Below are 14,998 nucleotides of genomic sequence, written 5' to 3'. Positions count from 1 at the left end.
GATGCAGATATACCAGGGACAGGAAAAAGTCATTTTGATATCTGTTTTGCATTATGATAACCTTTGCAGGAGTGTTGAGTGCATTTTTGCTAATGTTGACAGAATTGTACTTCTTCCAAAGAGACAAGTGAAAATGTCTGCCTAGCAGCACAGTTCAACTTGTTATTAGGTCTGAAATTCTTAATAATTGACCAGATGGAGAAGATGGAACTCTCTCTGGTTACTGAACCTGTTAGCTTTGATCCCTTGTCAATCACACCATGATGGAGGAAGAAAAAAACAAAATATTCCTCAAAAAGTAAATCTGCTCCTCATAGGAATCTAACCTGTAGTGCTGGGAAAATTAAAACTGGATTGATTTCTATGTTATTTTATTATATTCATGTTGAAAAAGCCCAGGCCACTCTTCATGCATGATTCCATTCAGATAAAAGAAGGCCATAAAAGGCATGCTGGGTATAGCCCAGTGACTTGGAGAACCTTATCATTAACAAATTTGTACATCCGGAAGCTCACAGAAGACCTCAGTCTGTGGAACCCTACATCGTCTCCAGTAACAAGTCACCGTAAGAAAACTTATTTTAGTGGACAAACAAGCCTTGTGGTCAAAGATACCACATGCTCTAAAAAATGTTAGACATTAGGTTTGCAATCATATTATGATCAAATATATTTAAATTGGTAACCTTTTAAGTTAGAATTATCAATTTTCTTAGCTGTGCACCCTAATCGAAGTCAAAACAAACTTATTTAACGAGAAAATACTTGTTTTTCCTTTACCGAAGGGGAAAAAAAATTACCACATGCCTTCCATAGCCTACAAAAACACAAAGGTTATATTTTTTGCACTATGAACTGTATTTTTTCACATGTAGAAATTCTGAACTGATGACACAAGGCACACCCCAAAATACAGTATTTTGACCTTAAATTAGTGATATAATGCATATTTCCTGAAATAAAACCTATTTTATATAGCACAGGACCGATAATCATAAAGAAGACCAACAAAAAACAACAAAGAACAACAACTATAAACAATACATAGAAATATTCATAGCCTGGTTTTGCATACCAAAACATTCTAATAAGATATCTGCTAGAAGAGTAAATATTTCTGCACAGAATGCACGCTAATAGGTGACCCAGACATTATGTTGTTGGAACAGCAAAACTGACAAGGATAAAAACTTTACATAAAATGGGCCAAATGACAGAATCCCAATAGACTATCTCTAAGCATTATGTCTAACTTATTTATTGATATCCCTGAGGGGAGAATTTAGAAGTCTCATCAAGCTAACCAATTTACTTTGGTCTTAACTTAATAGACACATTAATGCAAACCTCCACACAACCCACCTTGTAAACAGTCTAACAGATTGCTCTTTGGAAATGAAAGGAAGAGCCCAAAGTGACATTAATATCCAAAAATACAATCAAATACAGAAATTAACCAATCAAAAGTCTAACAAATTAAAAGAAAATCCCAATGTAAGAAAAGCAAGTATAAAAATAGAGAACAATGCCTCCCCCCACCCCCAAGCAAAGAAAAAACTAACCAGCTGAGTTGGGAGTTGAGGGTGAGTTAGCTTGGCTTCCATGGGCTGACACATTGGTAGCAGTGACAGCTGTTTTGGCAGCATAAATATTGGCTTCCTCTTGAAATTTACCTATGTTCTTCTTGTACCGGATTCGCTTATTTCCAAACCAGTTTGATACCTAGAGTAGTTTAATAAGATGAGAAAGTTCACATTTCATCCTTCAGAAACATTGCAGAAGACAAAAAAAAGGCTTTATGGGAGAGGTGAAGAGGTAAGCTAATTGGTCTTATCCTTCTTGTATTAATAATTTGGCAACATCAGTAAAAAGATCTGAAGTAAGAGCTTCAAAAGGACAACTACATGAAATGTGATTCTCTTGTTTAATATCACTAAAATTTAGTAAAACCACTGTGACAAAAATCTTCCTATAAAGGAGCTGCTGCTCATTTAAGCTAGAACCCTTTTAATTTAGAGCGAGCATTTTAAATTTGCTTACATCTTCAGTTATGACACTAAAATATACCTAACAATTCAGGAGAAATGCCCCCAGTGTTTATCAATGCGAAAGCTGGCTTCATGCCATCAAAATACACAGACCTTTAAATGTCCATATAGGTGCTTTCATGTGATAGATTAATTGCAAATTTTTAGAAGTTACATGACTTTAATGTGGACTGAGATTCTTAGCTGTATTTCACGATAGACCTTAGGATCAATATAATTCAATCTACCAGATTTCACTGACTATTTTGTGTAAAGCTTGGTATTATCTACATAAAGAAAAACTGTAGCATACAAATGACTATCCCCTTGAATTCTAGGGTTTAAATGTTAAAGCCAGCAGACACAATAAACCTAATTTACTTTCATTTGTTAATTTATTTCCTTCATGTGGTTCACAGCAGGTGTCTTGGCTCCATTTGGTACCTCTGCTCCCTTCATACCAAGACCTCTGCCAGACACAAGGGGAGACACAGTTATATTCAAGTTTTACCCCCATAATTCCTGCCCCGGGAAGGAAAGTTTTATATCCCACATTCCAGATATGATTTTGAACTAAAATGCTGAGGTTTTCATATAATTAAAAACAAACTAAGAATCTGGTGAGGGAAGGGGGAGTTGATACCACATGTACCACAGTTTACATATCATTTATATTTAACTCCCAACGACAGCAGATAAAGAAAACTGTTGCAAAACTATAATTTTTATATTTATGTAAACATAATTTATATTAATATAATATAAGTTAATTTTTTAAATGCATTAGCAAACTTAAAACATCTTATAAGGATAGCACTTATACTATAGCAGAAATGTCAAGCCTTTTTTGAAAAAAAAAAATCACTCCGTACCACCACAATATTAGTAAACAAAAGAGAAAAAAATTCAATAAGAAAATGCTTTATTTATTGTAAATGCTGATGTCTACAGAAAAAGAGGTAAACTGGAGGAGGAAGGACACTTTTGGGTGTATTTCAGGATCACTGCATATCTAGTTTCACTTTGAAATTTATGTTTTTCTTGATATAACTTTCACTATTCGTAGGAATCGGTCATAATTATCGTTGCTTTTTGATTTATGGGATAGCAAAAGAAGAAAAAAGGTAAGGAGATTTTTTTCTCAGATAACTGCACAAGCTGAAAGAAAAGGGAAAAAGATGAAGGTAATTTGGGAGAACTTTTGAAGAAGAAATACCTGAGGTCCAATTATCTGTGAAAAAAAATATAACCTGAAGGGGGTAGAGAGGGGACATGTTGTGGGAGTGATTCCCTTCTAAATGACAAGAATGGAACTGGTAGGAAAGTGCTAGGTCAGTTCAGGGACTTCCTGCATTGTCCAACAGACAATGATCCGGACAATGTATACAGTGTTGTATCAATGTATCATGAATGAACTAATTATTCAACAGTCATGGACTAAGGGCCTAATATGCGTTAGGTACTAGGGATGTATAGATAACAGACACAGAATGAGACATAAAATACAGAAAGAATAGTAGGTTTTACAGGAAGAGTTTGATTCACATTTTGAATAAGTTAATTTTGAAGAAGCTCTGGGCAGAGCCACGATGAAGTCCATTGGGAAGTAAAATATATGAGTTTGGTGCTGCAGGAGAGAAGTTCCATCAGGTATTCAAATGGAGGTATTATTTGTAGCTGTGAGCATGGAAGAGATCACTCAGATAAAGCATATAGAGTGTTGCTTTTCAAAGTTAAGTGTTCATGGGGAAGTCGTTAAAACAAATTTCTATTACAGATTTCACCCTCAAAGATTCTGATTCAGAATTAAGGTGACACTCAAGAATTTACATTTCTAACGGGCTCCCAGGGGATGCTGATGCTGCCTTCTGTGGATCACACTTCGAGTAGCTCTGGTATAGAAAAAGGGCTCTTTAGATACAGTCAACAGGTGGATTTCAGATGGATTTGGGTGTATGGGCAGCATATCTTTGTTTTGGGTCATGGGGTTTCAATAGCTTTTAGTAGATTTCAAAAGAATTTGTGACTTCAAAAAAAGACAATAATGATACAGTTCAAAAGGTATTCCCTGGCTTTGGGAACTAGGAGAAAGACTGAATAAATCATGTGATCCAACAAACCATGATTAGTAGATGGGGCAACTAAGACCCAAAAAGAAAGAATCCCTAGGATCCCACAGTTGACTCTTGTCAAAAATATGCTCCTTGCTTAATGCTCTTTCTATGATATCATATTACATTGTCTCCCACTGGACTTGTTTAACAATGGTAGCTTAGTTGCTTTGGGGAGAGACAGATGTGATGGGGAAGAAAGAATGGCAGGACTCTGGCATGGGCAGAGGAAAGGGAAACGTGACACAATATGTAAATAAGCATTTTAATGGACACACTATTTGTACCTTGAGTTTCCATAATGAAGGAAGTGAAGGTTGCAGGAACAGATCAGGATTTTAACTTGTATCCAGCTATACTACAAATTACCTCCAGGAGAATTCCTTTTACTTTCAACAGGGAGTTGAAATTCTGAATTCCACACTTGGAATTCAGACAGCAGTAATTTAATTCTACTTTAAAAGCAGAAGGTTCCAGGATAAAATTCACTGATTTAATATTTGCTCCTTGTTTGTGGGTCCATACCTAGAAGCATTCCTTAAACATGCAGCAAGTATCAAAAAGCATTAATTCCCTTTTTTTGTGGACAAGGGGTTTAGATTTGGACAAGAATGGTGATAGCCCTAGAAAAAACTAGGCTACTTGAATTTCACCACTGACATTCCAGTTTCCCAGAATTGTCAAGACTGAAAATGACCTTCAGCTGGGTCAAAGCACCTAAGGAAGGCCCAAGTTAAACAGGAGTCAATTCTTTCTGCTTTATCTGAAAGAATGTTTTCAAGGATATTTGCTGCTGTAAAATCATCTTAGTTTGTTGGGCAGGCTCGGGCAATCCCTTCACTGTCAATACCTTTTGGGGAGCTCTATATTCTGACTGGACCTAATTCTGTATAGGTAAACACAGGTTGATGGGATCAGCACCCTGCAGGGATCAACAGAAATCAGGATTCAATTCAAGGAGGTACAGATGCTTAGTTTATATAAAGGAGCATCTACTTCATTTGAAAAGTGGTAAGTGAAATTTCTCATTACAGTAGTCTTCACTACTCCCTCCCCTCCCCAGTTTTAATGGAAATACCTGTACATTTAATTCTCCTGCATGTGACAAAATTCTAAGAAAAACTTTCTCTGACAGATTTCAGAACTATCACTATAGGTCTCAATTAGAAACCAGTGGTGGTATCTGAGGTTCAGACTGAATAAGAAGTTCGGGTGGATCTTTTGAGCGGACAAAATGTACGCACGTATAAATATTGCCTACTTTTCTGCTTCATATTCATGTTGAAAACTCTAGGCCTATAACAATTTTATATCATGTATCTTTCCAAGTCAACAGACACCACCTGTTATGGTTATTGCTCTTTGGGGGAAGGGGGCATTCAGTGACATTTTATTCAACCATTCCAATGTAATCGCAGTGACATGTTAAAATTCCTACACTCCATCAGTTATAGAGTCAGCACATCAAGAGGAGACATTTAAGTTCCTTTCATTTAAAAGGCTACATAACAACTAGTTCCATTCACTGACTCTTAAAGTTCCTGGGTTGGGCAAAAAAATGGCTAAGGAATTGACTGAATTTGAAACAACAGCATGAGGAATGCAGGTAACTTCCCTAGTACACTTTAGAAACCTTACCCATTTGAAGCAAAGGAGTGCTCGTTGGAAAGAACCCTAAGCCTGTTTTTACACTGTGCTCTACTTATTCTTCTCTTCCTTCTGCTGGTCCTTCTCAAGTTTTGCCAAGTACTTACCTAGAAACTCACTTATACACATACACATCAAGTGTTTATCTTGATATTTTAAGGCTACAGCTGATGGAACTTGCAAGGCATGAATGTCCAGTAAAGCAAGACTTCCAAGAGCCTGCCCTGGAGGCCCCTCCATGGCCAGGCTACAGGCTGAGGCTTTTGAGGGGCTGCTTACCTGGGAGACTGTGATGCCACACTTCTTGGCTAACTCCTCTTTGGCTTCCTCACTGGGGTAAGGGTTGCTGAGATGGGAATAGAAATATTCATTCAGGATTTCTGTCGCTTGCTTGTTGAAATTCCGTCTCTTCCGCCTTTGTAAAGAGAAAGGAAACAATAACAAAAAGGCTCACACCAAATAAACATAAAGTGGGAGAGAATAGAATCTACTTCTAGGAGAAGACAAATTTTTGAGCAAAAGGTGAACTGGAGCATATTTACCGAAAGGGGCTCGATGCCAAAACCGTAACTAAAAGCATTTGCTCAATACTTCATTGTGTAGCATCTGGGCACCAAACAGAGGAGTGGTCACGGATATTTTTGCAGAGTAGTGAGGAGTATAAAGTTTCAAAATTCGGGCCATCTTGGTTTGTTCACTCTGTCACCCAGGCTGGAGTGCAGTGGTATGATCTTGGCTACTTGAACCTCTACCTCCCGGGTTCAAGCGATTCTCCTGCCTCAGCCTCTTGTGTAGCTGGGATTACAGGCACACACCACCACACCTGGCTAATTTTTGTATTTTTAGTAGAGATGGGGTTTCATCATATTGGCTAGGTTGGTCTCTAACTCATGACCTCATAATCTTCCTGGCTCGGCCTCCCAAAGTGCTGGGATTACCGGTGTGAGCCCCTGCGCCCAGCCCCATCTTGGTTTTGAATCCTGGGTCAATTGAATATCAGCTGGGTGATTTTGACCAGCTTCTTCAATGAAAGTGAAGAGAGTCATACTGACTTCACAGGGTGAGAGTAGGGAAGAGATGAGACCACACAAAGACAGCATTCAGCACAGTGCCCAACACATGGCAGGTGCTACAGCTTGGTCTTTCTTCTTACCAGGTTCCAGGCACTGGGCCTCACCCCTCCCTCTTGGCAATCAATTCAAGTTATTCATTTTTCACAACTACTGAGGTAGATATGATTATTTGTATTTACCGATAAAGAACAGAGCTCAAAGGTCACTCAGCTTGTATGTAACAGAGCCAAGGTATTAATTCAGGTCTGACTGATTACAAAACCCAGTCTCTCTCTTCTATACAAATTAGCTCCTCACAATTACACAGAGATTCTGCAGCCATAAGTTAAAAATAAATTATCATGTTCTTTCCATTCTATCCCCATGTAAATGCACGTAACATTTTTAAAAGGCATCTGGAGAAGAGGGCACAGAACTGACTGAAATTAACCCCCAACAGCTTGACCTCCCTCAAAAGGAGAAAAGTGGCACTTCTTAAGCAAGAACAGCTGCTAAATGGTAAAACAAAAGCCCACAGAATTCTTTTTCATATACAGGTTGCCAAAAAGGAGAAAATCACTTTTTTTGAATAAAAGCATTTTTCTGCCTTAAAAAAGAAAAAGTGCTAATTGAACTAATTTAAAGTGAGAATCACTTTATCGCTTCCTGACAATGAAGGCCTGTGGATAGTTGAGGGCGTTGCAGGCTCATTGCAGGGGCTGGCTGGCCCTCCTTAAAGTTGTGGGTCCTTCATCATTAAATTAGCTTGCTTAGCACTTTTGCCTTCCTTGCTTTTATTAAAAGCTTTTCCTTATGGAAAAAATTTCCAGAACATCCCTGATTACGCCAGGATATAGGATTTCCCAATTTAGCCAACAGAAAACACTGATGGCCTTGCTACACAGGAAATTCAGCTAATATTGTATTTTCAGGGTCCCGCTTGGATTAATTAACACAATAAAGTGCCTAATTTTACCGGATGAACACCATCTGTCCACAGGTATTAACCACATCTGTCCAGATTATGCCAAGCCCAAGTCACTCTCCTAAATCATGCTGAGTTTCTGGGTCACTCAGCATCAGAAATTGTACAGATTGGATTTAAAAGCCCAACTGCAAAGTGGGCATGTGTTAAAAGCTCTTGCATGATGGGAATTTGAGGAAGATAGCCAAGTGACTAACACAGTCTGCAGGCCAGGCTTTAGATAACCTTTGGCTTCTCTTTCTTCTTCGCCTAAAGAAGACTGTTGTTTTAGGCCTGGGGAACTGGACCCTGAGGTCTCCCTAATTGGGAGAGCCTCCGTTCCCTCATTCAGTTGTTTGCATTAGCATTACTGTGTATTTTTTGGGACTCTTCCAATTGAGCTCAAAGGAACCCTCTCTGGAATGAGCTGGTGGTATGCGGATGGTGCAGACAGCTGTTCCCAGCTCTTCTCTCCTTGTGATGTGCAATCTTCCCTAGGTGGTCTCATCTACTCTGATGGACTCGCTTATCACCTCTTTTAGTAGCTGTCTTAATCTAGGGTGTTTGAAATCCTAGGATCAGGATTTTTCAGAATTTCAAGAAACCTAGTGAAAATAACACCTTTCTACAATAAGGTTGAGCTAATTGTGACACCTGGTTTCTTTGCTTTGGCTTGAAGTGTTATCACCTTGCTGAGTTAACATTTGTGATTTCAAGCCAATCAGTAGCTTTGTGAGTTGGGCATCAAGGTTTTGAATTTAAGAAATTTGGAAGTTAATTAAATATTACTGGATAAACATGGTGTTCTAGGGACAGAAAATTTTTGAAGCACAGGGTCCACGGGGGAAGTTTTTTACAAAAGACTCATGATAGTGAGATGTGTAGACATCACAGACATACACTGCTAACTACCAAATTTGTTATCTCCTGCCCTAAAACCTCTGCTAAGAGCCATTGGCCCATTTATGACTGCAGACTCCAAGCATCTTCAGACAAACTGTTTCCAAAACTAAGATCACCTTTTACCCAAATCAGCTCTATTTTCCTTGTTAGCCTTATTATTTAGTGACATTACTACAGACATAGTTCATTATATTTGCTCATTTGTTCCTTCCTTCCTTCCTTCCTTCCTTCATTCAAAGATTTGAGTACCTAGCATGTGCTAAAACTAGGAGTTTCTCAACTCTTCCTGCTTTCTTACCTTCATCAAATGATTGCCTCCTAAGCAAGTCCTGCCAGCTCTACACTTTCAAATCAACCTCTTTTGTTTCATTCTAACTGCGCTGCTATTTGTGAACTGAGTGAAGAGGAGCCGCTGCCTATTGTACGACCGTATGACTAGTGCTGTCCAAGAGTACTTTGTGCAATGAGTGAAATGTTCTATATCTCTGCTGTCCAATGCAGTAGTCACTGGCTACGTGCAGCTACTGAGCAGCTGCAATGTGGCTACTGTAACTAGAGAGCTAATTTTAAAATGTTTATTCATTTTAATTTAGTATTCAGTTAACTTAAAATCAAAATAGCTATATACCAGAGCAACACTAGATCAATGCTTTCCCAAGAAGCCCTCTTGGAAAAAGACTGTAGCTCTGGGGACACCATCAAAAACATAAAATATCTTTGGAACCTCTTGTTTGAGTCCACTCTATAATATACCAATGTTTATCTTAAAATAAGAATATTTTCTTTGGAATACTTATGTAAAATGTGAAAAGTATTTCAATTTGTTCTGTGTGGCACCAGTCTGAGGAGCACAGGCTTCAACAATTGTTCTTTACATTGTCTTTTCTCCAGTCCAGCTCATCTTCAAGAGACTCACTAGAGTAATCTTTCTAAACCATAGATATGATACCACTAATCATTATAAAATTTAACAATAATGTGTATATAAACAACAATGTACAATAGTATATCATATAACAGTAATAGATAACACAGTAATCATTATGATAGCTGAATTATGATGTGAATATTATATGCCAGATACTATAGTAAGATTTATTCTTATTTACAGGATTATCCACATTTTACAGGTAAGAAAACCGAGTCTTGGGAAAATGAGTCACAGGGTCATAAAGGTCATCAGGGTTGTAGCCAGAATTTGAATCCAGTGCAATTTTATGTGATAACTTCCCATACTTCTTCTTTAAATAGCTCTGAGGGTTTCTGCTGTTTGATAGGATAAATTTAAAATCTTCACTGGTATAGTTAAGGTTTTTCAGTGGATCTTTCCTATCCCTAGTGCCTCATTTCCCCTCAATCCTACACATGCTCTGAACAATTTCATCTAGCCACATCATATGCCTCTGCATTCCCCAAAGACTCGTGGCTTTCATGCTCCTGTGGCTCTTCACACCACCCTGCGTCTTTCTCTCCCACAACATCCGCCACAGATTTACATATGTCTCCCCAACTAAACAGCAAATTCCTCAAAGGCAGAGGACAGATCTCACTCATCTTTGAAACCCTTGCGTCTAACACATAGTAAGCACTCAAGTAAGGAATGCTTGCTGAAGTAGAATTATGTTGTTCTGTTTTGCTGTCATTCCTTCTGTTTGGCAAACATCCTGCTCCTCTGAGACTCAGTATTTTTCCGCCCTCTCTCTGGATCCTTTCCTTCAGGTGGAGTAGGTAGATGAATGAACTGAATGTGTAACACGTGGTGTTACGTGTAGTTGGAACAGTATTTGTCCTATGAGATTATGAGCTCTTTGAAGGTAGCACCCACGTTTATATGCACTTTTTCCATCTTTGATGTTCCAGTGGCTACTATAACATCAGGCAGATAGTAAGAGCTCAGTTAGATAAACCAGTAAATCTAAGTAGAGCGCCAGTATTACCAGACTAGACCTTCTTGGATGTCCTTTCCTCTTTCTTGCCATCCTCCTGGCAATATACTTTATGTAATCCCCTGTATTGCAGTGAAGTATACAGATGTACTTTTAATTATCTGTTTACGTTACTGTTATTTCCAGCAAAATGTTATAGAAAAACTGTTAAGATTACTGCTTGAAAATCAGATAGTTTATAAGTTCTCTCCCTCTTTTAACTAAAAAAAAAAGAAAAAGTTATTTATAGTCCTGATAATAAACTTACCAAGTGTATGGCACAATGCTTGGTATATAGCATGATATGAGAAATGTTGAATGAAGGAATGAATGGAATTTTTAAGTTAAACCTTCCTGGTACAGTTAAGTCAGTCTAAGGAAGAGAGACAGGAAATGACTTGAGTGGGATAAACCTGGGCCCAGAGAGGAGGTAAGGAGTGTGGTAGACAGAATTCCAGAACTGTAGACCGTGGTGTACACACCTTGCCTGTGAGTGGACGGCACAGGAAATATGATTAGGTTCCTCATCAGCTGACTTTGAGTAAATGAAAGGGAAGATTCGATTACAGCCTTAAAATGGAAAGTTTCTCCTACTGGCCCTCAGGAAGAAAACAGGCAGCCAAATTGTGAACTGCCTGTTGAGAAGGGCAGCCTCTAGGAACTGAGGCCCTCGGTCCTACAACGAGAAGGAAATGAATTCTGCCAACAACCAGAACAAGCTTGGAAGGAGACCCTGAGCCTCAGATGAGATCACAGGCTCAGCTTATAAGCTTGATTACAGATTCGCTGCGACCAGGGCAGAGGATCCAGCTAAACCATGCCCAGGCCCCTGACCAACAGAAACCGTGCAATAATAAACTTGTGTTGTTTTAAGCTGCTTAATTTGTGGTAATCTGCTACGCAGCAATAGAAAGCTAATACAATGAGTGTTCCACAACAAAGTAGGAACACTCAATTCTACACACCTATTAGATTACAAAGACTAATCTTATTACTAAATCAAGTCCTCTTTGTATTTTATTTGTCTTCCATGAAATCTTTTTTGGTGAGGCCCTGCCCATCAGATGCATGGTTTAGAGGAGCATGTGAATATCCGCAGTGAGTGTGTCTTTCTTACTAAGTTTGCTTAGCTATCTCTCCCAATTACAGTTAGTGACGCTGGAGGCACTGATATGAATTCCCCAATCAGGATGTCTGGCAAACATTTGCTTTTGAACTGAGAAGGCCATTTGCTCAGCCTTAGGCTGGAATCTGGGGTCATATTCTTTCACTGGTAATAAATATACCCCCAAAATGAAATGATAGTAACAGTGACAATAGGTTAGTTGTTTTCGTTTTGAATCTTGGCTCAGAAGCAGTGATTCAAAGGTTGTAACCAAAGCAAGAAAAAGACCCTGTCTTAAAGTGATTGTCTGTCTGGTGCCAACTGGAACACTCTAGGCAAAGGCCGGTGGAAGTGAAAGAAGCTTGTGTACAAAGCTCTCCAAGCTTTGTGTCTGTTAGAGTCTGACCTTCAACTGGGCACAGTGGAATTACTGACAGAAGATATCCAGTGAGACAATTAATTCTGCTCCTCCCGTCTCTCTGCTTACTTTCTTGAAAAGAACTCAGTCTGGAGCCAACTGTTCTTTTTTTTTTTTTTTTCAATACCTGCCAACATAAATACTAACTCCAGCATTTTAACTAGAGGAGTTACCATGGAGATGTAAGCAATACACGCAGGGTGGCAGTGGCACAGGGGAAGGACCCAAACAGAGGCCACCAGTCACTTGCACTTTGCACTATGCAGAACAGGCTGCATTAAAGAAGCCAGGCAGACAGCAAGCCATGGGGGAGGGAGAGGCACAGAGGATCCTGCTTTAGGGTGATTTTGCCTATTTCCACTCCATTACTATACCCAGTTGGGGAAAACTACCTTCGTTTTTACTTTCTCTTGACTTACTCTATGGAATGCTACTGGCCCAGAGTTACATTTTGCTAGCTAGCATTCTCGTGTTCTAGTCCATGCGACCCAACACACATTGACTAAAGGGAGTGAGAAGAAGATGCCAGGGTGTTTTAAAGAGGTTCAAGGACTGTAAAGACCACAATTGTGAAGACAGAGAGAAATGCAGGTAGGAGAGCTGAATAAAACATGATCTCAGGGGTGAAAAAATTCAAGAGGAGTGATAAATCATTGTATCTGATTGAAAAGAGACAAAATTATAGATTGTGAAGTGGTACACTGACCCTGACATATCTAACGTCCTAACGATAAAAATAACAGATTGGTATTATTATCAAGAATTTAAATATGAATGGTATCTGAATTCACAGATGACGAATTTAAGACAAATTCTAGATCACAAAGCATACCCAAAATCAAAATGTATTTGCTAGATGAATTATCAAAATATTCTTCTAGAGTAGATGAAAGATATGACTATTACTATTTTACAGGCTGGATAACGGAAGCAAAAGGAATCAAAGGGATTCACATAAACCTATCGGTCTAGAGAGTAGGGGAACCAAGAGATGACACTTGTTCTGTGTTCTCAGTTCTTGTCTTCTTTTAAAGGTCCTTTCTATCCATGGTTTCTTCAACTGAATGCTCTGAACTCACAAGTAAGGACATGAGCAGCAACGCCAGATGGAAACCATCAAACCAAGTTGGCCCATGTTAGACCATCTCCTTGTCCCTCTATGTCCAAAGTGCCATGTCTTATTCATTTCTGCACTCCTAAAATTAGCCCAGAGGCAGCCATTTACTTAGAAATATTTGTTGCATTGAGTGCACTCTCTGTCCATCTACAGGGTGGAAAAGATCCCAATTTCCAAGCAAATGGAATAAACTTTATTGAAGAGAGCCTGTCGTGATAGAATGCTAGTAAGACAGCTGCAGGCCCATAGTTATAAGATGCATCTATAAGAGAGGTACCTAGTGCTATGAAAAGAAAAAAAGTCTCACTGTACCTAAGTCCTCCTTGCTGCTACCCACAGTGCATAACATAGTGATAAAGATCATCTCCTGCAACCATGTATTTTCCTGGTACTGTGTGAAACCAATGACCTATCTAGTCTCGCAGAACCATTCTCAGGGTACCATTTGGTTCACCGTTGATGGGGTGAAACTAGAGCCTATCAGGGTGGCCAGCTATGGACTCTAGCCCCAGATCAGTGACTCCCACAGAGGGCAGGAGAGCCCCATGGGAGACTTACCGCGCATCTAGAAATCGGGAACGCAGGATCATCACGGCCTCGCACGTGCTCTGCTTGAGCTGCATCTGGATGGAGCTGAACTTGCGGTGGATGATGCTGACCATCCGCTCAATCTCCTTTGGGGAGATGGGCCTGGTCCGGCTTTGCTCTCGCAGGAGATTCATCACGTGGGTGGTGAACTCGTTGCAGGCCTGGAATGGCAAGACAATAAACACAGTCATTGGGGGTCCAAGCCTCAACGCGTATCAAGTCTATGACACGAGGATCATGTGGGCTTTTCTACAGACTTGTGCAAATAAAGAAAACTAAGACAGTTTGTGGTAGACGTCCATTTCAGCCCCTGTGGCTCTAAGTTTTGGCGATAATGTTGAAGTTTTTTAAGACATAAAAAAAATTCTTAATCATTTTATCTTAATTTTTTTTCCATGATTTTACCACAGTAAAATGTAAGAATATGACTTCTAGTATAAAACACACTACACCACCCTTTGTCCCAAAGTTAACAGTCAAAGAGAGCTGGGGTCAAATGTATCATGTGCTTTCTGCCTTGCTCATTATTTCTGATATAGGAGCGCTTCCAAATACTCAATTTTAGAATCCATAAACAGCCAAAAGAGTTTAAATGGAATCATGGAATTAAAAGCTTTGATAACTCTTCTGGGAGATTTCTCATCCATCTATTTCTGTTTCAAGTTTTATCATAAGAACTTCCTCTCCTGCTCTGGCCTTCTGAAGATCCACTATGTCTGTAACACAAAGGGAATCTGTCCCCAGGGGTCTTACAGAAACAGCATCAAAACATGATTGAGAGGATTCAGGAACTATCCCTGCAGAAATAAAAATTCTCAGGTTATAAACTAGCATATCATCAGCTCCGGAGGTGGAATTGAAAATCGTATTTCCCCACCTCCTTATTTAACAGGGAGAAAAACTGTGGCCCAGAGAGGTGATGGGACGTTTCCACAGGCACACAGCAAACATGAAGAGTCAGAAGTAGCGCCTGAGCCCTTCCTATTTTAGGCCAGGGCCTCTGGGGCAAGTCTGAACTTAACCCTCTGAAAACTCCTGCCCTGTCTTTTAGTTACTATGACTTATTTAGCATCCATAATCTGGTTTCCTTAGCTGAGCATTCAGTAAAACATCTATTCACAGATTTACTCAAAACAATACT

The 14,998-nt window shown here is 39.3% G+C and overlaps 1 protein-coding gene across 3 annotated transcripts in view; it reads right to left on the bottom strand.

The window, feature by feature from the left end:
- PBX1 (PBX homeobox 1) overlaps window positions 1-14,998 on the bottom strand; it is a 293,317-nt gene that overhangs the window by 36,928 nt on the left and 241,391 nt on the right. For all 3 annotated transcript variants that reach the window (XM_023207053.1, XM_023207054.1, XM_023207055.3), the window contains exons 5-7: window positions 13,828-14,018; window positions 6,065-6,200; window positions 1,563-1,722 (exon numbers count right to left, since the gene is read on the bottom strand). In XM_023207053.1, coding sequence (XP_023062821.1) covers window positions 1,563-1,722; window positions 6,065-6,200; window positions 13,828-14,018 — 487 coding nt within the window. The remainder of the gene's footprint in view (window positions 1-1,562; window positions 1,723-6,064; window positions 6,201-13,827; window positions 14,019-14,998) is intronic.

Source organism: Piliocolobus tephrosceles, chromosome 1, assembly GCF_002776525.5.
Source record: "Piliocolobus tephrosceles isolate RC106 chromosome 1, ASM277652v3, whole genome shotgun sequence".
Classification (NCBI taxonomy): Eukaryota; Metazoa; Chordata; class Mammalia; order Primates; family Cercopithecidae; genus Piliocolobus; species Piliocolobus tephrosceles.
Note: the sequence above shows the minus strand (reverse complement) of the source record. Positions and strands in the feature narration are given on the sequence as shown.